This window comes from Sturnira hondurensis, unplaced genomic scaffold (genome assembly GCF_014824575.4).
Source record: "Sturnira hondurensis isolate 20B ecotype Veracruz unplaced genomic scaffold, ASM1482457v3 Scaffold0002798, whole genome shotgun sequence".
Lineage (NCBI taxonomy): Eukaryota > Metazoa > Chordata > Mammalia > Chiroptera > Phyllostomidae > Sturnira > Sturnira hondurensis.
The window spans coordinates 32,590-57,692 of record NW_028075429.1 but is presented as its reverse complement, the minus strand read 5'-3'; the positions used below and the strand labels follow the sequence as shown (position 1 = coordinate 57,692).

At 41.0% G+C, this 25,103-nt stretch overlaps 1 protein-coding gene across 4 annotated transcripts; it reads right to left on the bottom strand.

Annotated features, from left to right (window-relative positions):
• Positions 1-157: 157 nt before the first annotated feature.
• On the bottom strand, positions 158-24,291 carry LOC118983334 (myosin-13-like). Of its 4 annotated transcripts, none has more exons than XM_037040665.1 (16): positions 24,209-24,291; positions 22,394-22,444; positions 15,958-16,172; positions 14,150-14,293; positions 13,918-14,074; positions 12,340-12,367; positions 12,144-12,255; positions 11,066-11,158; positions 7,013-7,076; positions 6,824-6,922; positions 6,618-6,721; positions 5,730-5,868; positions 3,035-3,153; positions 2,165-2,314; positions 1,876-2,046; positions 158-529 (listed from the first exon to the last, which is right to left on the bottom strand). In XM_037040665.1, exons 3-16 carry the CDS (start codon positions 16,159-16,161, stop codon positions 173-175), a joined length of 1,941 nt encoding a protein of 646 aa, XP_036896560.1. In that variant the 5' UTR covers positions 16,162-16,172; positions 22,394-22,444; positions 24,209-24,291; the 3' UTR covers positions 158-172. The 4 variants fall into 4 exon arrangements, with proteins under 4 accessions (XP_036896560.1, XP_036896561.1, XP_036896562.1 ...); XM_037040666.1 differs by lacking the exon at positions 24,209-24,291 and adding an exon at positions 23,413-23,471; XM_037040667.1 differs by lacking the exon at positions 22,394-22,444.
• Positions 24,292-25,103: the final 812 nt, after the last annotated feature.

Here is a 25,103-nt window from a genome sequence, read left to right as displayed (position 1 = left end):
GCAGGGTGGAAGGGAATGAAGGGGGGAATAGAACAACTGTAATGGTATAATTAATAAAATGTGTTTTTTAAAAAATAAAAGAAAAATGAGTGTTAGAGATGGACAAATAAGGCAAGCTCAACTGGAAGCTTGTGTTGACTATTGATTCCTCATGAGCAGCTTTGGGTTATGACTAATTATGCATAGATTTCCACTGGTTAAGAAAAAGAAGAATTTCACCTGCTTCTGCACCAGCATAGTTGGAAAAAAGGAAGGACAGCAGCTTCAGTGATGACTTCTGGTACAGCCCGACCACTGTCTCATTCAGGGGGTCCTTGTTCTTGTCAAGCCAGCCAGCAATGTTGTAGTCCACGGTGCCTGCGTAGTGCACCAGCGAGAAGTGGGCCTCAGCCTTGCCTTTGACAGCCTTGGGCTTCTGGAAGTTGTTGGACTTGCCCAGGTGCTGGTCATACAGCTTGTTCTTGAAAGAGGTGTCTGTGGCCTTGGGGAACATGCACTCCTCTTCCAGGATGGAGAAGATGCCCATAGGCTAGAAGGAGGATAACAGGCTATACCTCAGCATTTGACACTAGTATATGCCAATGACTTCACTGTCTGCAGGAGCCAAAGACAACCTCTTTGGTGCTGTCACTCTGTTACTAGGAGCACTGGACTGTAAGCGCTGAGAGAGCAAGGCTCTTGGCCTGTTTGGTGCAGTGATGAAATAATGCTGACATATAGTAGGCACTTAATATTTGTTGAACAAAGTACATGGAGTGAAATTATGTGTATATAAATGCAGCTTGCTTTTAGCCATAGGTTTACAAAAACTGTAGCTATGTACATAGACATAAAGTAGTATGAGGGGGGGACCCCCAAAATGGAATTATCTTCTGGAGGGCAGGCCCCTTGTAGTACAGGCTTCCCCTGCTAAATGAGTATTCTAGGAACCCATCTGCATCAGTGCATCAGCTGGCATTGTTGTGAGAGGCTGCATTCAGCTTAAGTGACTTTTTTTGAAGAATCTTTCAAGTGTTTTCCCATTTCATGATGGGTGATTTATGGGAGCACCTACCACACTATGCTCAGTGTTTAGCAATTTTTGACAAAAACATCCCATTCTCCCTATTCACCTGATCTTGTCCTGAGCAACCTTTTTTGTTGTTGTTTTCCCAAATGAAAAATGGCCTCAAAGGGAAACATTTTGCCAATGTGAAATGTTTGGAAGAGGTGAAATAAAAAAATGGCAGAAACACTAAAAAGCATCAAAATCAACAAGTTCAAAAACTGTTCTGAGCAGCTGAAAAAAACATCTCAATAGGTGTATTGCATCAAATAGAGAGTACTTTGAAGGTGACTAAAGTTTAAACATAAGAATAAATACACAATTTTTTATAAATAAATTTTGCTTTTTGGATCCCCCTTATGTAAATAATATTTTAAACAATTGTATCTGAATTTCTTAGTAGTCACTTCCTTCCAACACAACCAGTGCTCAAAACACTATGGAATTCCTTTTTGTAAAGTTAGTGTTATCTGCTGTTTTCAGAGTAACATTCCAAGGCCCCCACTGCTCCACAGTCCCTCCTCCATAGGTCTTTGGACAAGCCAGAGAGGTATGACATGCCGCAGTCTCTGCTGGGCTCCCCATCACATTCTTAGAGATAACTGAGGCCTGGGATCTTAACCACCCATGCACCTCTCTAGGTGTCTAAACAGGTTCTGGGTGCTTTCTAGACACTTAGGCTTTGTACAAGAGGGGACCCTACTCTCTGAGGGCTCACAGCCTGGCAGTGAGTGGTGAGGGGCAGCAATGTATTAGCAGGAAAGAGAGCAAAGAGGTGATGGTCCCAACTAAAGAGTAGCCATCCCTGGGGACTGCAATGACTTCTTTACCTTCTCGATGAGCTCAATGCAGGCGGCCAGGTCCATCCCGAAGTCAATGAACTCCCACTCGATGCCTTCCTTCTTGTACTCCTCCTGCTCCAGCACGAACATGTGGTGGTTGAAAAACTGTTGCAGTTTCTCGTTGGTGAAGTTGATGCACAGCTGTTCCAGACTGTTGAACTGGTTGTTTCAGACAAAAAGCAGCTTGAGTGAGTTTGGAAAATTCAATGGGAATTCAGCAAAGCTGACATAAAATGGATGGGCCTGTTTAGGCCAGTCATTTACCCACACAACTCACGTCAAAGATCTCAAAGCCAGCGATGTCCAAGACCCCAATGAAGTACTGCCTGGGCTGCTTGGTGTCCAGCTGCTGGTTGATGCGGGTGACCATCCACAGGAACATCTTCTCGTAGACAGCTTTGGCCAGAGCACCCACTGCATTGATCACCTTGAGGAAGGATTTTGCACTCAACCCTCAAATTAGTGTTTTTATGGTTGTATTCAGTTGAAACACACTAAGTTGATGTCTTGAAGATTAAAAGGAGCTGGAAACTGACAATTTCATATAGTTCAACTGAATATTAAATACTTCTTGAGTCTTATCATGTTTCCCCTTTTCTGAGTACCATTTTATAAAAATAGTTTTCTAACAACCATGGTTGTGACACATGACTCGAGCCCCTGAACACACTTAACTGAACCAGATGTTCATGTCTGTTCCAAGTTGGGTTTAAAAGGTCTTTCCTGAGAATCTGGAATTGAGATAAAAAACCGCTGGTCTCAGTCTCAGGGTGAGGCTGAAACCAGGGAGACATAAAGCTGGGAGCTATGGGGTGGCCGTGGACAGGAGAGGTGGAGAAAACTGATCTCCCAGTGAGGTCACAACAGAAAAGAAGAGCAAGGACATCCCTTGGAACCCCAGAGAAGGAGTGTGTAGAGGGCGCCTGGAGAGGGCTCTTCAGTTCCTGACTCCAGGCCCTCGTGACAGCCAATGGGCACTCCTCGATTTGCATCCCTTGATTTTACCCTTGAGGCCTAAGAATGAATTCCCCCTTAATGTTGTAGCCAGTTTCATATGTATTTCTGCTGCCTGCAACCAAACAACTTTAAGATGATGGTTAAAATAGCAAAATACTTGAGTCATCTAGATTCAGAACATCTCCATTACCTGCTGGACATTTTGCCCTTTGGTGACATATTCGTTCCCAACCTTCACCCGCGGACAGCACAGGCCTTTCAGCATTTCTGCAGAATTCAGACCCATCAGGTATCCAACTTTGTCAGCCACTGGAGGAAGAGGAAAATGGCAACGCATAAAAAACAGCAGCTGCTAAAATGTCCAGCTGGGCCTTGGCTCCTCCCAGAAACTTGTCTATAACCCTGCTTGATGTTTTTATGTTCTCTTATGTTCACCAGGCCCAGACTTGTCTGATGAAGCTTAAAATCCATAGTCCAGAGCTCTAGGTTAAAAAAATTTTCCATTGGCTTTCTAAATGCAATCTTTAATGATAATTAATGATCTTGACCTACTGATATTTAAATTTTATTTCAAACTATGGTGACATAGAATTATTGGAGTCTGATAACAAAAAAAAATGTTAAGCACCTTTCTAACATGCTCATGACACACTGTACTAAAAGCTGAGAGAGAAGTACAAAACCTTAACCCAGTTTTTAAGTGTTTGAAGATGGTCTAAAGTAGTTGACTATTGGCAATTTGTAGTTCATTGGGAGTGCAGTGAACCTGGCTCTTGACATTATGCTCATCAAAAAGTAGAGACATGCTGCTCCCCAGCAACAGCTCCTCCTTGGTTGACACTATCACTTTGTGATTAGGGACACATGTTAATAAAAATCCAGGGCAGTACTTAAGTACTTAAGAGGCTACCTGCACACTTTCCTCCTTGCTCACACTACCCTTTTGTCCTGCTGTGTGCATTTTGGCAGATGGTAACATTATTCTTCTAGTCACTTAAACTTGAAAGCGTGGGGTGATTGTATTCTTCCTCCTCACTTCTGACATGCCTGTATCAAATAGGCACCACATCCTGCTCATTTCACCTTCAAAATAGCTGGTCTTGCCCTTGTTGCTAAGAGTTGTAGAAAAGTATGGTGACAGAGAGCCTGAGCTGTAGAGTCAGGCTGCTGGGGTTCAGGTTTTGTTTGTGCTTCCTTATGTCTGTGCCTTCCTTTTTGTCTGTGCCTCAGTTTTGCCATTTGTGAACTGGCGGATGGTGAGCACACCCCACTGGTCAGATTGCAGTGAAGGGGCCTGGTGCAGAGTGAGCACTCAGTGTGGGTTCACTGAGATGGGTGTCATCATCAGAGGGGTTCAGGCCCCAGCTGCGGCCCCCACTTTCCCCTTTTCCAGGCCCTTCCTGGTCCCGAACACCAAGCACATGGCCACCAGGGCCGGAAGGGGCCTGGGTCGCTCCTGTAATATGTGTCAATATGGTCTGCTCTTACTGAGGAGCTTGACACTTTTTTTGAAGGTTCCACACTCTTGGTGACTCTGACTGCTTACAGATTAATTCCAGGTTGTCACATATATGTCCCCTGCTACTTAGACCAGCCATGGCTTCAGGTGCCTACCACATACATTCTAAACCACTTATCCTGGCACTCAATGCCTTCCCAAATGGATGCCAGAACCATCGCTTTTTATTCTCATCTCTTACAGATCCAGTACACATACCCTCCTTCCTGCAGCCGGCGTGACCACTGTTGCTTCTCAGTCCCCATCACACTCCTTCCTCTGCCCCCTGGCTCATGGCATTTCCTCTGAGTAGACAGCCCTCTCACCTTCACCTTTCAGAGCCCTACCCACTTTTCAGAGTCCATGTCAGCACCCTGCTCCCCCAGGAGGCCTTCCCTGACTACCCCAATCAGAAGTGTTGCTCTGATGCTCTGAATTTCCTGGTTCCTAGATGGATTCCAAGATGGTGCCCAAGATTTGCGCCCCCTGGTGTACATTCCCCATATAATCCCCTCTTTTGCTTGTGGGTGAAACCTGTGAATGTGGCAGGATATTATTCCTTGGATGAGGTTACTAGTCAGCTGACTTTGAGTTAATAAAAAGACAGATTTATCCTGGGCAAACCTAACCTATTCAGGTGGGTCTTTATGGGCAGTGATGAAATCATATCCACATTTTTGGCCTTTAATTCAAGGCTATTGTTTCATTCTGTCACCTGGGGTTTAATACACACTGCATTTGAGACATGATGATGCATGAGCAGGGGCATGTGGTAGGTGGGTTCTTCTGCTGTCATCCCCTCCCACTGCTTTCTGCTCTGTTTCCTGGCCTCTTGGGGATGGGGCAGAGGAGAATGGTGACATCACCCATATGAGAGTCGTGGGTAGGAAGATTTGTACACTGGTCCTTTGCTCAGGTTCAAGTTCCACAAATGTCAGAGTGGAAGAGAAAGAGATGGGAGGGTGACACTTACCTGCCACCTTGCTAAAGTCTTTGTCTCAGGTCTATCCAGGTGATTAGGAAAGTATTCTTTGTATCAATCATGACATGCACAGAGAGAAAGTTAAGTTCACTTAACCATAGCTTCTCATAAACATCCACTTTAAAATAATAGGTAAATTGTGATGGGGAGAAATAGCAGGGTGGGTGGTGATTATTCATGTAAGAGAATTATGCTTTTCATTTTCCAAGGATTCCCCACTACAGGATTCCTTGACTGAGTGAATAAACTTCCCCAGCATGTATACAGTGAGCTTCAAACAATTCAAATTCAATTTGTACAATTTTTGAAGAGCAGCTCTTAAGATGAACAAAAAGTTTATCTCACATGTGAACACAGGTAAAGGGTCAAATCCCAGTCCCTTTCCCAGGTGTGGTGATTTTGTACCTTCGGTGCCGTCTGGCTCTGCCTGCTCCTCCCTCTGTTTCTGCTTGAACTTCATGTTCCCATAGTGCATCACGGCTCCTGTGAGCTTATAGATCCCAACCTTCTCCTCAGAGCTGAAGCCCAGGATGTCAATGGCATTCTGAGAATTAGAAAAGCACAGGAGGACTCAGGGATCCAAATGCAGCTTTCCTCTGGCAAAACCCTCACCCTTTCTTACAGCATGTGATCTGCCCAAATAAGTGGATGACAAGTGGGTGATAGTTAGGAATTGAAACTGTTTATTTAATTTAACATGTTTGTGTGGGTGGGTGGAGGTTATGGGAAGAAAATGTAAAAAAAACACATTTTCTTTCATTTACTAAAAACTGATTTAAATCCTTTACCACTGTACATAGATTTGGGAGATATATTTTGGATGAGGCCTTCTCCCATTGTGTGATACAGGGAGAAGGAAGTCTCATGGCTAGGTCTGAGAATTAGTGTCCAACAGCTTGAGAGCTTGGCATTGTGATCCAGGAATCCCAGTAATGTTCAGAATCAAGACAGTGTGGCATCGTGGCACATTAGGACTGGAAGAGGAGATGGTCAAAGAGAACACCCTCATTTTCCGAATGAAAAAGAACCAACTTTTGCAGAGCCCATCCCTGTATTAGGCACGGAGTCGTGCACCATCCATGTGTTATCTCATTAAGTCCCTGTGAAAACCTTGTAGGTGTATGGATTTTTCTAATTTCCAGGTGAAGAATAGAGGTCCCAAGAATGCTAAGTATCTGCCCCAAGTCATATAGACAGGATGTGATAAGACTGGGACTGGAGATAGCATGGGGTCACTTCAAAGCTTATAGCAATAATTCTAACCTTAAATAAGTAAGTAAACACAATGCTTACATCTGTCGCCAACAGTTCTTCACTGTCATCAATGCTGGCCACAGTGACCTCTCCTTGGCTTACAAAGGGGAAGTCAAAGGGATTGGTTGTGATCAGAAGCAGGTCTGCAAAACACGAAGGTCCCTTTAGCATCTCAGGCAAAACTTACTCTGGTGTTTGTCAATGTGACTGATTTGGAAGATGAGAACAATAATCTAAGAACTTACCAATTAGTTCTGGCTTCTTGTTTGACATGATTTGGTAAAAAATATGATAGCTTCTCTCACTGGATAACTGAAATGTCACTCTGGATTTTTCTAAAAGATCTAAGGTAACAAAAATAATGTGATTTTTGGTTCCTGAGAGATGGCTGTGTGGCCAAATATGAAGGCATTAAATAGAGTGTTTAGACTCACAGGTTTCAATGTCTGCAGATGCCAGTTTTCCTGTGGCTCCAAAATGAATCCGAATGAATTTCCCCTGTCCAATGGCAGGTGGACAAACACCACAATTATTTTATTTCAATGGTACTGTGGCTAGCCTCTGCTAGGTGCTACCACAGAGGGGTGGGAAGTGTAGGGTCAGGGAAGAAGGAATGCCAGAAGCATGAGGGCTTCCTTTCCCTTTGTTTGCCTGGGACCCAGAGTCCTGAGTCTGGGCCAGCCAAGACTCAGGTAGCTCTACCCAAAGTGCCTGTCCTTGTACCTATAGTGCTGGGGATCCCAAAGGCTTCCTCTCTAGCTCTCTGCTTGTTACCACCTCCTTTCAGACTTCTTGGTTTATCCTACTGTCATATACCTGGAATCTCAAAGTCTTTTTTAAAAATGTAGTCTTCATTGAATTTATTGGGATGGCATTGGTTAATAAAATTAGGTTTCCAGTGTACATTTCTATAATACACCATTTGTATAGTGTATTGTATGTTTACCATGCAATATATGGTATGTTTACCAATACACTATACACCATCTGTATAGTGTATTGTATGTTTACCACCTAAGTCAAGTCTCCTTCAGTCACCATTTACCCATTCCCTTTACCCTCTTCTACCCCTTTCCTTCTAGTAATCACCACACTGTTGTCTGTGTCTATGAGTTTTTTTTCTTAATCCCTTCACCTTTTGCACCCAGCCACTGCCAAACCCCTCCCTTCTGACAGCTGTCAGTCTGCTCTCTGTCTTTATGAGTCTGTTTCTCTTTTGTTTATTTGCTTATTTTGTCATTAGATTCCACATTTAAGTGAAATCATATAGTATTAGTCTTTCTCTGACTGGCTTATTTCACTCAGCATGATACCCTGTAGGTCCATCCATGCTGTCATAAAAGGGCAGATTTCCTTCTTTTTTATGGTTGGATAATATTCCATTATGTAAATGTACCACAGCTTTTTTATCCACTCATGTACTGGTGGGCACTTGAGCTGCTCCCAAATCTTGGCTATTGTAAATAGCACTGCAATGCACATAAAGGTGCACATATTCTTTTGAACTAATTTTTCAGGTTTCTTTAAATGAAAGAAAGAAAGTGAAATTGCACTTCACCCAGAAGTGAAATTGCTGGGTTGTAAGGCAGTCCCATTTTTAACTTTTTGAGGAAACTCCATACTACAATGGCTGCCAGTCTGCATTCCCACCAGCAGTGCATGAGAATCCCCTTTTCTCTACATCTTCACCCAAACTTGCTTTGTTGATTTTTTGATGAGAGCTACTCTGACAGATGTGAGGTGATATCTCTTTGTGGTTTTAGTTTGTATTTCTCTGATGATTAGGGGTGTTGAGCATCTTTTCATATGTCTATTGGCCATCTGTCCTCTTTGGAGAACTGTCTATTCAGGTTCTTTGCCTGCTTTTTATTTAGATTGCTTGTTTTTCTTGGTTGAGTTGTATAAGTTATTTATAAATTTTGGATATTAACTTCTTATCAGATGTATCATTGATGAATGTGTTTTCCATTCAGTGGGTTGTCTTTTTATTTTGTCGATGGTTTCTTTTACTGTGCAAAAATCTTTTAGTTTGATGTAGTCCCATTTGTTTATTTTTTCTTTTGGAGATATATCAGAAAAAATATTGCTATGAGAAATGTCCAAGATTTTACTGCCTATGTTTTGTTCTAGGATTTTAATGCTTTTGAGTCTCACATTTAAGTCTTTAATGTATTTTGAGTTTATTCTTTTGTATGGTGTAAGAAGGAGGTATAGTTTCATTTTTTGCATGTATCTGTCCAATTTCCCCAACGCCATTTATTGAAAAAATTGTCTTTAGCCCACTGTATGTTCTTGACTCCTTTGTCAAATGTTCATTGACCATAAAGTTGTGAGTTGATTTCTGGGCTCTCTATTTGGTTCCATTGATCTATATATCTGTTTTTATGCTGTTTTGTAATAGTACCATGATATTTTGATTACTATGGCCTTGTAGTATAGTTTGATATAAAGTAGCATGTTACCTCCAACTTTATTCTCCTTCCTAAAGATTGTTGAGACTATTTGGGATCTTTTTGTAGTTCCTTATAAAATTTTGGAATATTTGTTCTAGTTCTATGAAATATGCCATTGGTAACTTGATAGGAATTGTGCTGAATCTATAGATTGCTTTGAATACTATGAACATTTTAGTAATGTTAATTCTTTCTATCCATTAATACAGCATATGCTCCCACTCATTTGTATCTTATTTAATTTCTTTCTTCAGTGTATTACAATTTTCTGGGTACAGGTCTTTTACATCCTTGGTTAAAGTTTCTAACTCTTCATAACACCTTTGAAAGCCTGGTTGGACCATCTGTCTGACTTATTTTTTTGCCTCTGGCTGTTAATTCTGAGCTTTCTTGCCTCAGTTTTCCTTACTGCTTCCTACAGGCAAACCTATCTCCCAGGATCATGCCAGATCCTCTGGCACCCAAAAGACCCACTCAGAGTTTGAGTTCTTTCCCCTTTGGAGAGCAAGAGGTAAACTTGTGTGTGTGTGTGTACTCCTTGCCTACCTTATTTGCTTAAGTGATCTCTGCCACACTGTGAGTAAATATGAGAGCAAAAATATTGCCTTCCTTGTTTACTCACAGTCTGGCATGCAACTGGTACTCAAGAATATTCTCAAGATTCTCTGAATAAAAGTTAAGAAGATTTAGTGAGGCCCTGGATGGTAGCTCACTTGGTTAGAGCATCATTTAATATGCCAAGATTGCGGGTTAGATCCCCAGTGAGGGCACATACAAGAACCAACCAATGAATGCATAAATAAGTAGAACAATAAATACATAAATAAATAAGTGTTAGTGAAGGGTCAGTGGAGGTATGTTTGATTATTAAGTGTTTGGTCTTCAGTACTTTTATCTGTGTAATGGAGGATGATGGAAATTTTTGCCTACACGTATTTGTTTGGCGGCTGAGAGGTGAACAGAATAACAAGAACCATTGTGACTTCTGGTTCACAATCTCCTTTTGTTCAGAGGCCAAGAGGAGAGGCCTCTGGATAAAATAAATGGGAGTGAGACTGGGGAGTAACTGAAAGCATTTTCTTCCACTTTAAGCTGATGCCAGGCTAATGCAATAACTAACTTGGTTCATGCATGTATAGCACATCTCTGCTGTGTAACATGTACCTAGATCCCCTACAAAGGAGAGTTTAGTTGTGCATCAGGAAGACAGACATGTGATTGGGCAATGCACAGAGGACCAAGGGAAAGAAACCAGGGTCAGGGCTTAAGGCCACAGTTTTCAATTCAAGCATCTACTTTCTCATCAAATATGATTTTATATTGGAGAACTAGCAATAAAATGCAAGCTTGGTATAATCCAGCTATTGATATGTATGAAGTTTTGATGTGCTTTTGCAACTATAGGTATAAATGAAGACTTCACTTTGGGGTTCTTGACCCACTAGCCAGTGAAATTAGGCAAAGGGTTGGATTTTTGTGGGGTGTTTTCTAACATGGAAGTAAATATTTCTTCAGTTGAGCTAATCCTAAGTGATATATTGATGGATGAGCATATCCTTCAAGATCTTCAATATCAACTTATTTCCAACTTTTGAGCTTTTATGCCTTCAACAGGTTTTCCCTACTCTCAATGCCTCCTGACTTGGAAGAGTTTAAATCTGCTAGCTTACTTCACACTAAGGTTTCTGTGGCTAATAAGTCAATGGACATTGGTCAGTGGACTTCTGCATTTTAAAATGTTTCCACTGATTGATGCCAATTTCAAGCATAAAGGTATTGCTCTTCATTTATGACTTCAGGATGCTCTGAGGTGATGCTGACTGGTTAGGGAAATAGTTAAATCCTCCCTCTTCCATAAACAAGCCAACACTGTTTGCAAAATGTATGGGGACATCCCAGTTGGATAGATTGATCTGAATCACTTGGGAGAGAATAAGGCTATGTGTATTCCAGTTAATGTGGTAATTTTCATATCCAGCATCAGAACAAAGGGCTTGGTTTAGTGGGATAGTTGAAAACTGGACTGGGTCTTACAAATCTCGAGGAGTTGTCATTCCTCACAGTCTTGGCGTTTCCAAAGGCCTCCAGCAGTGGGTTGGCCTGGATGATCTGATCCTCCAGGGTCCCCTAAATATAAACAAGACAAAGGAAAAAGAGGACATCAAATATCTTCTGAAGTAACCCTTTGGTGACACAAAAGTGTGGATGCTCTGGGCATGGTCTAGGGAGAGATGTTGACCAGCTCAGCCTAGTGGCCCATGCAGATGTTCAAAGTTGCCTACAGCCCCATCCTGCCTGATGAGTCTTCAAGGTCCCACCCTAGAGAGCCTTTTATTTGAACAATATCAGAGTGCCTTCTGCCATACCAGATTACAAGCTCCATTTTGCTTTCTCTGGATGCCTTTCTTCTCTGATAACATTTCATCATAAATCTTGGATTTTTAGAATATATACCTCTGTTACTGCATGCATCATGACTCATTGAATATAGACATGTGGGTTCAGAAGTATGCATATAAATAGAAAGTGAGCCATGAAAGTGATCCAAGAGATTATGTGATAGAAGTGTGATTCTCAAAAAAAAATTAAGTATCAAAAATATTTTATGAGAATGATTTTTCAGAAGTACACTTGTAAAAAGTAAGGTTTTTATCCCCAACCCCCTCCATGATTGTTTCTCATTCTGGCTCTGGAGCAGTTTATAAAATACCATACAACCCAGTGGTTCTCAAAGTGTGATCCCTAGGACAATGTTGGGAATATGTTAGAAATGCAAAATATCAGAATTGTGAATGTAAAGCAGAAATTCCAATCACAACTCTGGGCCTGGGCCTTAGCCATTAATTGTTAACAAGCTCTTCTGGTGATTCTGGTGTGTGCCCCAGTTTGAGAACCAGGGCCCAAACCATTCCTTCTCCAGAGGAGGATGTGCAGTTGCTCAAGGTCACTCAGCTGTTGCTGATGGAACCAGTGAAAGAGTCTGAGTCCACTAGGTTGAACCCCATAAGCACTGCTGGGGTGAGACCATGTGCTGTGCATCACTGCTGAGCATAAATCCCTGCATGCACTTGACCCTCATCCAGCAAGCCTCTGGGTGCAGGAAATTGCTCACCTGCATTTTGCCTGGTTGCTGTTCCTTTTTCTTGTCTCCAGTAACTGCAATTGTTGCAAAGTACTGGATGACACGCTTGGTGTTCACTGTCTTCCCTGCACCAGATTCTCCACTGTTGATTTAAAATTAAGTGAGATAAAGGAGAGTGGAAGGGGTAGCACTGGCTTCCAGGTCATAGTGCAAACAGGTTACTCACGTGATGAGAATAGACTGGTTGTCTCGATCTAGAAGTGCATAGGGAAGCAAAACAAAATAAGTAAGCAATAAAAACAGAGAATGTAAAAATTGGGCAATGTTGGGGGTGGTTAGAGTCCATAAGTTCTAGTTCTGGAAGTGTGATGATTTGGGCGTGTCTCAATTTTTTCAGATAATTTGTGCAGATTTCAGAAATGTGGGGTGTGCAACATGTACAGCATGGGGAGTGAACTGTGGATCCCAGAGTGTGGCAGTTTTTTGTGTTCACAAGACCACTTCTCATCTCTCTTTTTAACAAAGAACATAAGCCTCAGACTCAGAGCTTATGTGAAGCCACATTTTCTAATTAGAATCTGTGGATATTGATAGATTGGCATTGCATTTTTCTTGTATCTTTACCTTCTACTTGTGGAAAGTGATGTTATTCCTTTTACAATAGTGTTATGGATTGAATTATGTCTCCTTAACCCACCCAACTCATATGTTGAAGCACTGACCCCTAGGACCTCAGAATGTGGATCTTATTTGGAAATAGGATCATTGTAGGCATAATTAGTTAAGATGAGGTCATAATGGAGTAGGTGGATGCCTAATCCAAGATGACAGGTGTCCTTATACAAAGAGGAAATTTGGAGACAGACACACACAGGGAGAACACCATGTGAACATGAAGGCAAAGATCAGGGTGATGCTTCTACAAGCCAAGGAAGGACAAAAATGACTACCAAATCACCAGAATCTATGAAAGAGGCATGCAATAGATTCTACTTCTCCACTCTCAGAAGGACCCAACTCTGCTAACACCTGGATCTCAGAATTCCAGCCTCCAAACTGTGAGACAATACATTTCTGTTGTTTAAGCCACTCAGTCAGTGGTGCTTTGTCACAATGGCCCTAGAAACTATTACAAATAGTGATACTAATCTTCCTTTTAAAGCTTATGTAATTTAGTCAATCTGAAGAAAAATACTAAGTGTGCAGAAATAGATAGGGTTGTGAATGTGAGACAGGAATGACTGATGTTTGGACAACACTGTAGTAGGTGACTTTTGAGTGTTGTCAGATCCCAGATGCTTGCTTCTGCTTATCTCTGTGCCAAGTCATGTCAGGTAAAAGAAGTGCTATTAGGCATGGCAGAGTGATGGCGTTACCACATTTCTATTTCTTGTGCCATTCTCGAAATTTAGTGAAGAGAAAGAGAAGCCTGAGTCTGGGGAGAAAGGCAGGTGAAGGGAAATTACTGTGTCCCTTTCTCTGACTTTGCATTCCCAAGTGACTAGTAACAGTCTCTCTTTCAAATGTGCCCACATTATAGGGGGGGGCGGTTCTTTGGAGGTGGGAGCAAGACACCGTCTTGTGTTCCCCATTCCCCTGAATAAGCCTGTATTTAGTGTAGCTTCAGTCTCTGCACCATGACTGGTGATGGAAGATATTGCACCCCTGGCTTTCAATCATGAAATCATCTGTATCTCCTAAGGTCACATTGATCACTGAGCCATTCAGATAACTGAAGCCTATGGAGGGCTTGAATAGTTAATTATAACTATTTTTAAAAATATGGATCGAAGTAATCACTCACCAGTCAGCATGAACTGATAGGCGTTGTCCGAGATGGAGAAGATGTGGGGCGGGGCCTCCTGGCGCTTTTTGCCTCGGTAGGCAGACACCACCTCGGGGTTGTACACCGGCAGCCACTTGTAGGGGTTGACGGTGACACAGAAGAGGCCCGAGTAGGTCTGAGAAAATCAGAAAACACAACATGTGGATGTTGTTTTTACTCAGAGAGATAAATGGAATGAACAGATGCTCACGTAGATCATCCAGGCTGCATAGCGCTCTTTGAGGTTGTACAGCACTCCAGGCTCGTGCAGGTGGGTCATCATGGCCATGTCCTCGATCTTGTCAAATTTCGGGGGGTTCATGGGGAACACCTGGTCACTGTTCAGAGTGAGTGTCTGGGTATTGAGAGGAGAGCACACGATGAGTGTTGAGCCGATGATTTGTACCTCACTCTACTGGTGTGGAGGAAGCAGAGAGAGATTGCGTGAGATGGATGGATAACTTTATGCATCATTTCCATGCCCACAGATGGTCCACAACTAGCTGTCCTTGATTGACCTAATTCTGGTCAAACTGCATAACCAATTCAGGTGCGATGCTTCCAGTCAGCGTGCCATTCCAAGTGCTTTAGAGGTGTGCAGAGCACTAGAGTCCTTCAGCTCTCGGAGTGCAGGTGGTGCTTAGGACATCCAAGGCCTGGACAGGTTGCCTCTTTTTACCCCATTTGCTGTGAGCACTGGGATGAGACAAAGTTTGGAAGGTTGAAAAGAACTACTCCATCTATCTGTGCATCTCTACCTCAATACCTCTGCTCACATGGGTTCTTTTGTCTGGAATGTCTTCATTGAAATGACATCTAGAAAACCTCAAGTTCAGCTCAAGTACCATTTGTTCCATGATGTGTTTCCTTTCTCCCCTGTCTTTTCAAGGCTTTCACAATTTTTCTGTATCACAGTCCATGGCTGGACAACTTAATTTTCTCCTCTCTGTGCTTTCTCCACCTCTCTCCCCCATTCAAGCATACCACTGATTATGCACTCCATAAAGAAGAGAGAGATAAAAATAGGGCAGAAGAAAGAAAGAGTCTAGAAGGTGTTCTGGCTTTTGTTTTCCAAAAGCCTAAGTCATTAGAAAAACATTGACGGTTTTACCAAAAAGATAAAAGACAGGGGATTTGTTGCTGTAGATCACATCTCTTGAGGAAAGAAGACTTCCACCTCACTGGCGTAAACCAGAAAGAGAAGCCCAAGGTAGCACGCAGGAAGATGAGATGTCTGAATCCTGAAGCTTCAGGCTCTGGGACTTATTTCTTAGCAATCTGATCCTTCAGGGAGGCAGTGAGACCTCAGTGTAATTCTGTGTAAGGTTCTAAAAATGTAGCACAATCCTGAGGGGGGGACCCCAAGAATGATTGAAAAAATTTATTTTTAAATTTATAATTTCCCAGTGAAAATTTATAATTTCTCAGCTGAAATTAGAGATTGAATATAATAATTTTAAAAAAGATTTGTTTGATATGCCTGAGTTTGTGACCTGAGATTCACATTGGCCATGCATATCTTGACTTCTACACCAGATGATAAACTTTGGAAAGGCAGGTGCTGAGATTTGCTTATATTTGGAAAATGATAGACTCCAAGACCTGATATTGTGGGTGTCCAGTAAATAGTGAATCGAATGGTGCACCTGTAATGCTCTACATTAACCTAGGCACTGCCTATGGAGCTTCCTCTGTAAGTCACTCTGGAGTCTGGAGAGTTACATTTGGCCATCCCACCCAGTAGCAATGAGCATCAATATCTTTCTTCATAGTTCAAGCTCTCCCCCCTCACTTTCCCTTTTTTCCAAAGCAAACATCACAAAAACTCTTAAAGCCCAAGTCCTTAGAGAAGAAAAGAAGCAGGAGCAAAGGTGTGTGCGATGGCAGTTTGCACCTGCTACTTCACTGCAGAATAGATAAATGTCAGATTCTTGTGGATCAGCATGCAATTTCTAATATTCCACCCCAAAGAAAAATGAGATGCCTTTATTATCAAGGACATCTGAGATCAACACTTACTCGATCATCGACGGTCTTGACTATGACCTTGTCATCTTCTCTGCTCTGAATCATACCCTTCACATATAACTCCTTATCATCCACCGCAAAGCAGGCTTTCTTAGAATCAAAGGGGCGATTTTGCGCTTCAATTCTCTCCTTCTCTGGTTTCCGCAGATAGGGAGCTGCTTCTCCAAAAATGGCCATTTCTGCATCAGAGCTCATGACTGCAAGGGCTGGGAAGGCCAAAGGTGGATTGCTGAGTATGGAGTCTGTGGGCCAACTGAATCTGAAGGGATCCACCCTGTCATTTCCATTTTTAAAAATCCTGGGATTAACCTAGGTCTTGGGGAATCTGAGATTAAGCCTAGGGGTTTAGAGTGGGCTAGCAGGAATGAGCTCAAGGGGATATTTTACCTAAAAAAATGTTGGACGAATTGTTTACATTTATGAGTGTTGTTTCTTGGAATCTCTCTTAGTTCACCCCCATGCCTAGAGTCTGAATGAATTAGGGGAAGTCAAGGTGAGCCCAATAAAGGAGGCCTTTCTTAATTATTCATCATGTTTGAGCCCTGTAATCTCAGTGTCATCACCAAATCTTAAGCGCGTCTGAAAAGAATTATAGAAATGTTAGTAATTTCTAGTAGAAATTTAAGACAGCCTAGTGAAAAGTAATGAGTTGTACATAAAGTATCACCACACTTATTTAGCTAATTACAGGCAACAAGGTGATGGGAGGCATTACGGCCAAGTGCAAGGGTTCCAAACTTCCACATGCAACTGAATTACCTGGAGGGCTTATTAAAACACTGATTACTCAGTCTTGACACCAGAGTTTTGATTCATCAGGTCTGGGGTTGCCCTGAGAATCTGAATTTCCAGTGAGTTCCTGGGCAGTGCTGATGTTGCTCCTACAGGGACCACTCTCTGAGACCTGCTGCCTTCCCACTGCAAGTGTGGTCTTTGAACTTGCATAAGCATCACCAGAAGCTTGTTAGAAATTCAGAAGCTCAGACCCTCCCCAGATTACAGAATCAGAATCTACATTTTAACAAGATCTCCAGGCAACTTCTATGTATAGCAGAGTGGAGAAGCACAGGGCCCAGTGCAGTGGTCTCCAAACTTTAGTTGTGTGTTGCAGTGTCAGGGTATGTCAAGGAGTGTTTAATTAGATTAGTACCTGCCTTGGAGCTCACCCTCTGGTGTGTGTGTGTGTGTGTGTGTGTGTGTATGTGTGGTGTATAAGTGTCTGCTTCCCACACCCTCCCCCTCATTCTTGGCACTCTCCCCAAGCCACCCCCCTTTCACCTACTTGTTTTCCCTGCTTCTGAGTCTGAAAATCTGGCTTGGAGTCAGAGCATTGAACTTGGTCAAAGCACTTAACCTGTCTGGGCCCCCACCTATTTCCCCCCAAAATGAAGAAGAAAGCCTAGCTCATTTCTAAGGTCCCTGCAGGTTGTGTGGCTTCATGATTGCTTTTCTTTATCTGCATAGTGACCACAAAATGGAGTTACATTTTACAAACACACACACACACACACACACACACACATACCCATACCTCTCTTGATAAAAGTCCACATTTTTAGAATAAGGCCTTTTATGTTTTATGTTCCCTATTTAAAGTGGAAAAGCTGAACATTTCTTAGCTCTCTTCTGGAAGTCGCCTTCCCCCATCTCACTCTTTGTGAAATGGCCCTTCATTGGTAACTGCTCTTTCCACATTCCTCCCTGCAATTCCTGCAGAAGGGAAAGCACGTGCTTCTCTCTGGGCTTTATTCAGACAAATTGTGTCTCAGTTCTACTTTGGCCTGTGGCTCTGCTGAACCACTGTGACTCATGGTTTTCATAGTAAGAGAGTAGAATTCAATATACTGCCCACCAATCGTGCTAGCTTCAATTTTCTCTTTTACCGCTTGGAGGGTGAAGAGGAATTCATCCAGGTAGCTTTCCTCTCCTCTGAACTAGTGGTAGGGTCATGGTTTAGGTGGATTTTACTATAGCAGCAGTTCTCCAACTTCATGTTCTCAGAACCCATTCACACTCTTAGAAGTGAGAACACAATAAGCTTTGGTTTGGGTAGGTCTTACCTACTGATATTTCCTATATTAGAAATTAAAAATGGAGAAAATTTAAAACTATTTATTAATTCATTTAAAAGTACTATATAACCTATTGCATGTTAACATAAATAACATTTTTTAGAAATTGGCCATTTTCCAAAACTGAAAAAATTAATGAGAAGAACAGCATTGTTTTCCATGTTTGCAGCTTTCTTTAAAGTTTGCTGTATAAAAGATGGCTAGATTCTCATGTCTTCTTCTACTTTCAGTATGTTGCTGTTTTTGTTGTTGATAAAATAACTACAGAAAATTGGCTTTATACAGTTATGTTATTTGAAAAAAGAAAAAGCATTTCAAATTATTGTGAATATTCTTCTTAGATATTATGCCAAAACTTGACGAGTGGTAGCTTCTGCAATGTGGAATCTGAAACTTTATCCACAATATTTTGTACTCTACTACATTAAAATCCATTGGTCTGTATTTGAACTTTGACTGGCTCTTTTTTCCCATGTAGGAACATCATACATTAGTTATTTGAAAAATACTGGTTCACTATAGAACTTACCAATGTTGACATATTACATTATAGAATATAAAACAATCACAATCATTAATATCAACAATGACCTCAGAAAATTATTCAAGCATTAGGAACTTGTTTAGCCAGTGGAGACAGATACAAGTTTCCCAAAATTTGAAATTTTGCTTGAAAACTCAAATAATCAAATAAATCATTAGTAACAAAAATTGTCAGTTGTTGTCCTTGAAACGACAAAGCATACTTCATTTGTTTTGAGAAAATGTCTGCTAAATATTCAAGTCTGAAAAGCCATAGTTTGTCCACTAGTCATTTTTTCAAGTGAAAATTGTGCTTCATATACAAAGTGTCTAGTTCATCTTGCAACTCAAATAACTGTAATGTGCTTCACCTTGAGACAAAGGGCCAACTCTGGAGTGCAGCAGGGGTACCTAGGTGAACGTTTCATTTCAATATGTAGAATATTATAAAGAAGGATATACAAGAATTGAAATATAGAGCAGACCTTGGAACAGTGAAGGCATTATGTGTACTGACTCCCATGAAGTAAAATCTCCACATGCAACTTTTTACTCTTCCAAAACTTACTCTCCCAGAACTTAGCCTACTGTTGACTGGAAGCCTTACTTAGAAACAGTTGATTAACATATATTTTATATATTATATTCTGTAGTCTTATAATAAAGTAAGATACAGAAAAGAAAATGTTATTAAGAAAACCATAAGAGAAATACATTATAATGTTTATTTTTATAAATCTACATATAAGTGGACCCATGGAATTCCAACCATGTAATTCAAGGGTCAACTGTAAAATATATGTTAAGTCACATTTTTAGTCACTTTTAAATGAAGGTGGGTTTTAAAATTTTAAAAAAGTTTTTTCAGTGCCAGTACATGATGTGAAGAATGCAATGACTACTTGTCCAATTTGGTGCTATGCCTTAATTTACAATAAAGCACCAGATGTCTACCCATCGTTGCTTTTGCACCATTAGATCAACACAGTGAAAAAAGTGATTAGCATCTCAGTATTATTATGAGCAATGTTTTGACCTCTTGTACTTTCTGAGATGTTCTTAGCACTTGCCAAGGCCCCATGGGCCACACTCTGAGAACAGCTGCACTAAAGCATGAGTGGATCTTGTTAGGTTACAGTTTTATAACCTTATTATTACTTACCTTGGCTTAGTGTTAAGCATGGTACGCAAAGATGGGAAGATGGGAAGATGATCTGATCATCCATACCAAGATCATCTGCGGTTGAATCTCTGTGGTTGGAACCTGGGAATTTGAACTTCTCCCAAGGGCCTCAAACACAGTGATGGCTTAAAGCATTATTTTGCTTTCCTAAAGCCACTCTTTTCAAAACCATGGTGTAGTCCTGTTGCTCATATACAAAATGATTTTAGGCAAATATTTCTTAATTTTAATAATTGTATGTTCATTTCAAGTCTATTACCTTCTTTTTTCAAAATCTAAGATAACATTGATTGTAAGATAGACACTTTTGTGTTCCCAAAGTAAAGAATAAAAACAAAGCTAGTCACATTCCTTTGATTGATTGTAAGATGCATCTCAAATTCAGAGAGAATTTTTTTTAAGTATGAAGAAAATTAAAATGGATAAAATAGGTATATATGTTTCCCATTTAGAGAGTGTGCTATATCTGTTTATACTATTGCTATAAGGCAGGTTTTTTGAAGTTTAGTGCACGTATGCATCCAACCAGGAGTCTTGCTGAAATACATATTCTATCAGCAGGTCTAGGGTAGTGTTTGAAATTCTGAATATCTAACAAGTGTCTAGTAGATGGTCCACACTTACATAGCAAGCATAGCACATAATTAAAAAAAATAAAATCTAGCCCTGGCTGGTGTGGCTCAGTGAATTGAGCACCCGCCTGGGAAACAGAGGGTAGCATGTTTGACTGTAGGCCAGGTCCCCAGTAGGGGGCACATGAGAGGCTACCACATATTAAGGTTGCTCTCCCTCTCTTTCTTCTTCCCTTCCTCTCCGTAAAAATAAATAAATAAAATCTTAAAACAAATAAATCTAAGGAAAAAAGAATCAGTGTAAATATAAATATTGAGTGAATTAATAGTACTGGTGCTAAATGGACATTGTAAACTTTGTGAAGGTAGTATAAGAAGAAAGCCTGAATTTAGGGAAAGACTACAACAGCTCATGGTTAAACTATATTTTTAGGCATCCTAAAAAACCTAGACTTTCCACCTAGGTTTCAAGTCACTACCATTTTTGAGGTGGAGATTTCTCTCCTTTTGCCATTACTCTCAGCATTACTCTCACCATTACTCTCACCATTACACTCAATGGTGACTCAGCATCCTGTATCTTTTAATTTTACTATTGAGATGGTGCAAGAGCTGTCTCAGCAATATTCTTGCAAGTTGTTGTCTGTCCAGCCTACTTGACAGCTTCAGGGACAATTCTTTTCCATATTGAGCTCGTTTCACAGGTCAAATATTCATCCTGCTTTAAACTGAAGTCTGGCTTTCTGTACCTTCGGGATGACTGATTCTCATTCTGGGTCCTGGTGACTGCAGGAAGAGTTCAAATCTTCTTCCCACACAACACCTCTTCACCTGTTGGAATGGCTTTGTTTTATCTTCTCCATGATAAACAGCTCCAGCTCCATCTTTATCTGCTTCTTCTGAGATGCGCTTCTGAATCTTTACTACCCTCGTGAACCCACTTCTGCCAATCTGTTGAAGTGTGACCTCCAAACCTCGGATAGTCTTCCAGCAGCGTTCACCCTCACCTCTCCCGACCCAGGTGCAATGCTGGGGTGGCCACGGCCTTCTGGCAGCCTCAGCGCACTGCTGACTCACTGCTCACTGTTCAGCAAAGCTCCTCAATCCTCTGCGCACGAGCGGTTGCTAAGTCAGATCTTCTCCTCATATTTATGCAACTGTGCTCTGGGACCCAAGGGTAAAACCATTTATTCTTGGCTGATAAACGTCACCTGCTTAGGCCTGATCCAACTCTCTAGGCGTGACTCATGGTACTCCAGTATCCCACCCCCAACAGGTCCCCTAATTAGCCTCCTCTCTGTTTTGAGACCTTGATCTGCTTCCAACCCTGCTGAGCTGTGTCCCTTCAACCACCAACTCTGCTCCTGTCTTTGCAGGTCTCCCAGTTGAGATGGCCACACCACACCAGCCCACCTAATCTCCATTGTTACTTCTGAGTGCTCCCAGCATCCATGTGTGCCTTCAGTGAACCATGGCACTGTCCTTGACTTTTACCCCTCTCCTGGGAATTTCTCAAACACTGTATCTTATCAGTGATGGTGTGGCCATGACTCAATTATAATTTTTCTTTGTCCTAATTAATCTAGAATTACTTCTAATAAACAAATTTTGTAGGAGAAGGAGTGGTGGGAGGAAAGGGTTGTTATTACCACCTGGGAATGGGCATGATTGAATTTCTCTTTATTCTCTCAGCATTGCTGGTGAGTAAAGGCACAGCTGGGTGGGTTCAGGGGTGCAGGCTAAGCTCAAGGAACATCAAAGTCAGCCTGTGTGTGAAGACTGAATCTTGACCTTATGAACATCATGTTCTGGGCCAACTAACCTCATGGACTAGAGCTTGCACGTCAGTGTTCTGCACTGTATTTTATACTTTTTAGTGTAATGAGAAAAGTTGGGGAATCATTCTTCTTTTGGTATAACCTGCATATTTTCATAATCTGCCATTAGGAATACTAAGTAATTGATTTCCATTTCATCAGTTTCACCTTGTTATGAGAGCAGTAGGAATGAGAATGTGTAAAACAATGCTTGCTCATTTCAAATATTGTACTCCCAATCAAGCTGAGAGTAACTCTTACCTTCTTACTTCTCAAAGTGATGGTCAGTGTCCTTCAGGAATGAAGTGTTTTCTTGGGGGTTATTTCAGAGTCAAAAACAAATAAAAACAAAGAAAAAATGAACTACAAACACTTCAAATAAATATAGAGACTGTTCCAAGTTTAGCTACATTTAAATAGGTACAAAGTAGATGGTGTGGGATGGAAATAAACCTACTATTTTCTTTAGTTAAATCATTATTCTTTAAATGCTAGATTAATTACGGCATTTGATTAATGCTTTTTTTTTTTTAGAATGCCCTGTGTGTGCAAAGTAGCTTGTCAGTTTCTTAAAGGGGTACAAAGTAGGAAAAAAAGACAGCCTCTACCTGTAGATGTAAAAACTTTAGTAAGGGTTCAGAAAAATGCTCAAATAAATCTTTGAACAAGGAAGAGTAAGACAATTCTGTAAGAGACTAAATGAAGTGCTGTGAGGACTTAGAGAGACTCTGGTTCTGGCTGAGAGCAGGGGTCAGGACAAGAAGAAAGGAGGGAAGGAATGATCCAGACTGTAACCTGGGTGCTCAGAGTCAATAGTTAAATTCTTTTGGCAATAGAGAAAAGTTGTGAATTCCAGATGACATTTCCTTAAGAAGTCTAGGAAAAGCACTCTCTTAAATATCCTAAATTCTCCTGGAGAAGATGAAGGTAGGTAGGGCAGCTGAAAACTCATCTAGGACTAAGGAATCTTAGGGCTCAGAGCTTATAACCAATGAAACGATCTCAAGGGGCCTTGAGAGTCTCAGAATTTTTTAATATCAAATTTAATTTAAACAAACTTACCATTTACTATGCAGCACTTTGATGAAACTGAGGAAACATTGCACAACATACCATTTAGGCAGAAGGACACATTTCAACACTTGGTTTACTATTTTCCTCATCTCTTTCCCTCTCTTTCTTTCATTAGTCTCTAATAAGTCTCCAATTATAACTGGAAGTTCTTCCAAATTTCTCAGGAGAAAAATAAAGTGATTACATATTATATTCTGAATCCTTACTTCAAAAGAAATAAGACTTGGAGGCTCAATCTCAGTTTCCCAGTGCCAGTTCTGTCAGGTAGCTGTTGTAATTTCCTGGGGCTTTGGTTTCCATCTGTAAAATGAGACACTTGGACCAGAAAACTCACCAGGATTCTCTTAGCCCTGTAGGTCTATGGTGGCAAGTATTCTGGTAGAGATAATGACCTAAAATCAAAGTGTTACCAGTTTCCCAAGGCTAGAGTCCCTCTGAAGGATGCCACTGCAATGTCAGACATGACCCAGCCTGAAGTGCACAGGGCCTGCTATGCAAGGCAGTCTGGAAACCAGTCACTAATAACCAGACTATGATGGATAAGATGGGTAAAAGGCTTGGGACAAAGTCTTCCTGCAATCATCTTCCAGAAAACTGGAAGTGGGGAAAAAAACTGAAATAACCATGAAACTTGCAAATAATAGTTTGAGATAATTACAGAGGAGACATCTCCAATTCATGTTTACTTGCTAACGGCATGGTTTAACATAAACCTAAACAATTAGAGGGGAATTATGAATTATATTCAGTTTTATTCTATAGGTTAAAATTTTTGTCTCAAAGGTGCTTATATTCTTGTCTTTTAACTCCTTGTAAAAATCTTTTTAAAAGACAATGATCTTTCTTGCCGTATTGCCATCCATATTGCCATTAACACAGGACCTTACACTTAGAAGGTCTTCAAGTAAAGGCTACTGTGTTGCCTTCCTTTCTTGACTGAGAACTTGATCAGGTTAATAACAACTTCATGGAACAAAAAAGTGGGCACTTGGTAGCACTTACCTCAAGATGCTGCAGTCGGAGCAGTTTCGTGAGTGTGTCCCCCCAGCTCTCTTTATACTTCCAAATCTGCCAGCCCAGCACTCTAACCTTACTATATTTGGGGGATCACCATTTACTCCTTACATGTAAATGCATCATTGCCCTGATCTCTCACTCTTGTTAAGTTACTTGGATAAATGACCAGCGGAGGCTGCATAATGCCAAGTCAGCTGCGTGGGGATTTTGACGTTGGACACAGATCTTTGAGACTTAGAGAGTCCTAGGGGCTGAGTGGAACTGGGGCAGAGTGTGCTAAGAAGGTCAGTAAAGGGCAGAACCACAGTATGAATTGTCGAGCAATGGGCGATCAATAGTGTGGACAGTCACTATGTCTCATGTAACCAGCACTGATCTGGGATATGGGATGATGTGTGCCTCTTCTCAGAGATTTCTGGAAAATTGAAGATTGACCATTTAACACAACCTGTGTTAGTGAGTTAAAAAATCCATTGGTGAAGAAAAACTTTCTAAAATGTGTTTGATATTATCTTGTTTTATTTAGCCTAGTATCTTGAATTGAATTTAACTTTTCCTTAATCACTCAGGACTCTTGGAGGTGATATAATGAAGTTGTCAGGAACATCAGTTTTTTAGTGAGTCTTGCCCTGTACTAATTGTTCCTAGATTGCTATGAATTTTTGTGTCTACTATTTAGTTTTTATATCTTTGCCTTCATGACCAGCCTCTCAGGTATGATTCTTTCTGTGGTTAGTATATTTGCCTCTGATAGTCTGATTTTGCCTTTCCTAGTCTTCAATAGATAGGGAAACAGATTACAAAGTTAAGATCAGGCTAAAGTAGGACTCAGGAAGTTCCAAGTGACATTCTAGAGGGTTCTAATGAAAATGAATGGTCT

Excerpts from the sequence above, each read along its gene's own strand:
- LOC118983334 (XM_037040664.1), bottom strand. The coding sequence starts at position 21,086 with ATGAGAATCAGTCATCCCGAAG. Across the intron at positions 7,077-11,065 it reads ATGACAACTCCTCGAGATTT|GGGAAATTCATTCGGATTCA; the intron begins GTAAGACCCAGT and ends GCCATTGGACAG. Across the intron at positions 5,869-6,617 it reads AAGAACTGTTGGCGACAGAT|AATGCCATTGACATCCTGGG; the intron begins GTAAGCATTGTG and ends TCTAATTCTCAG.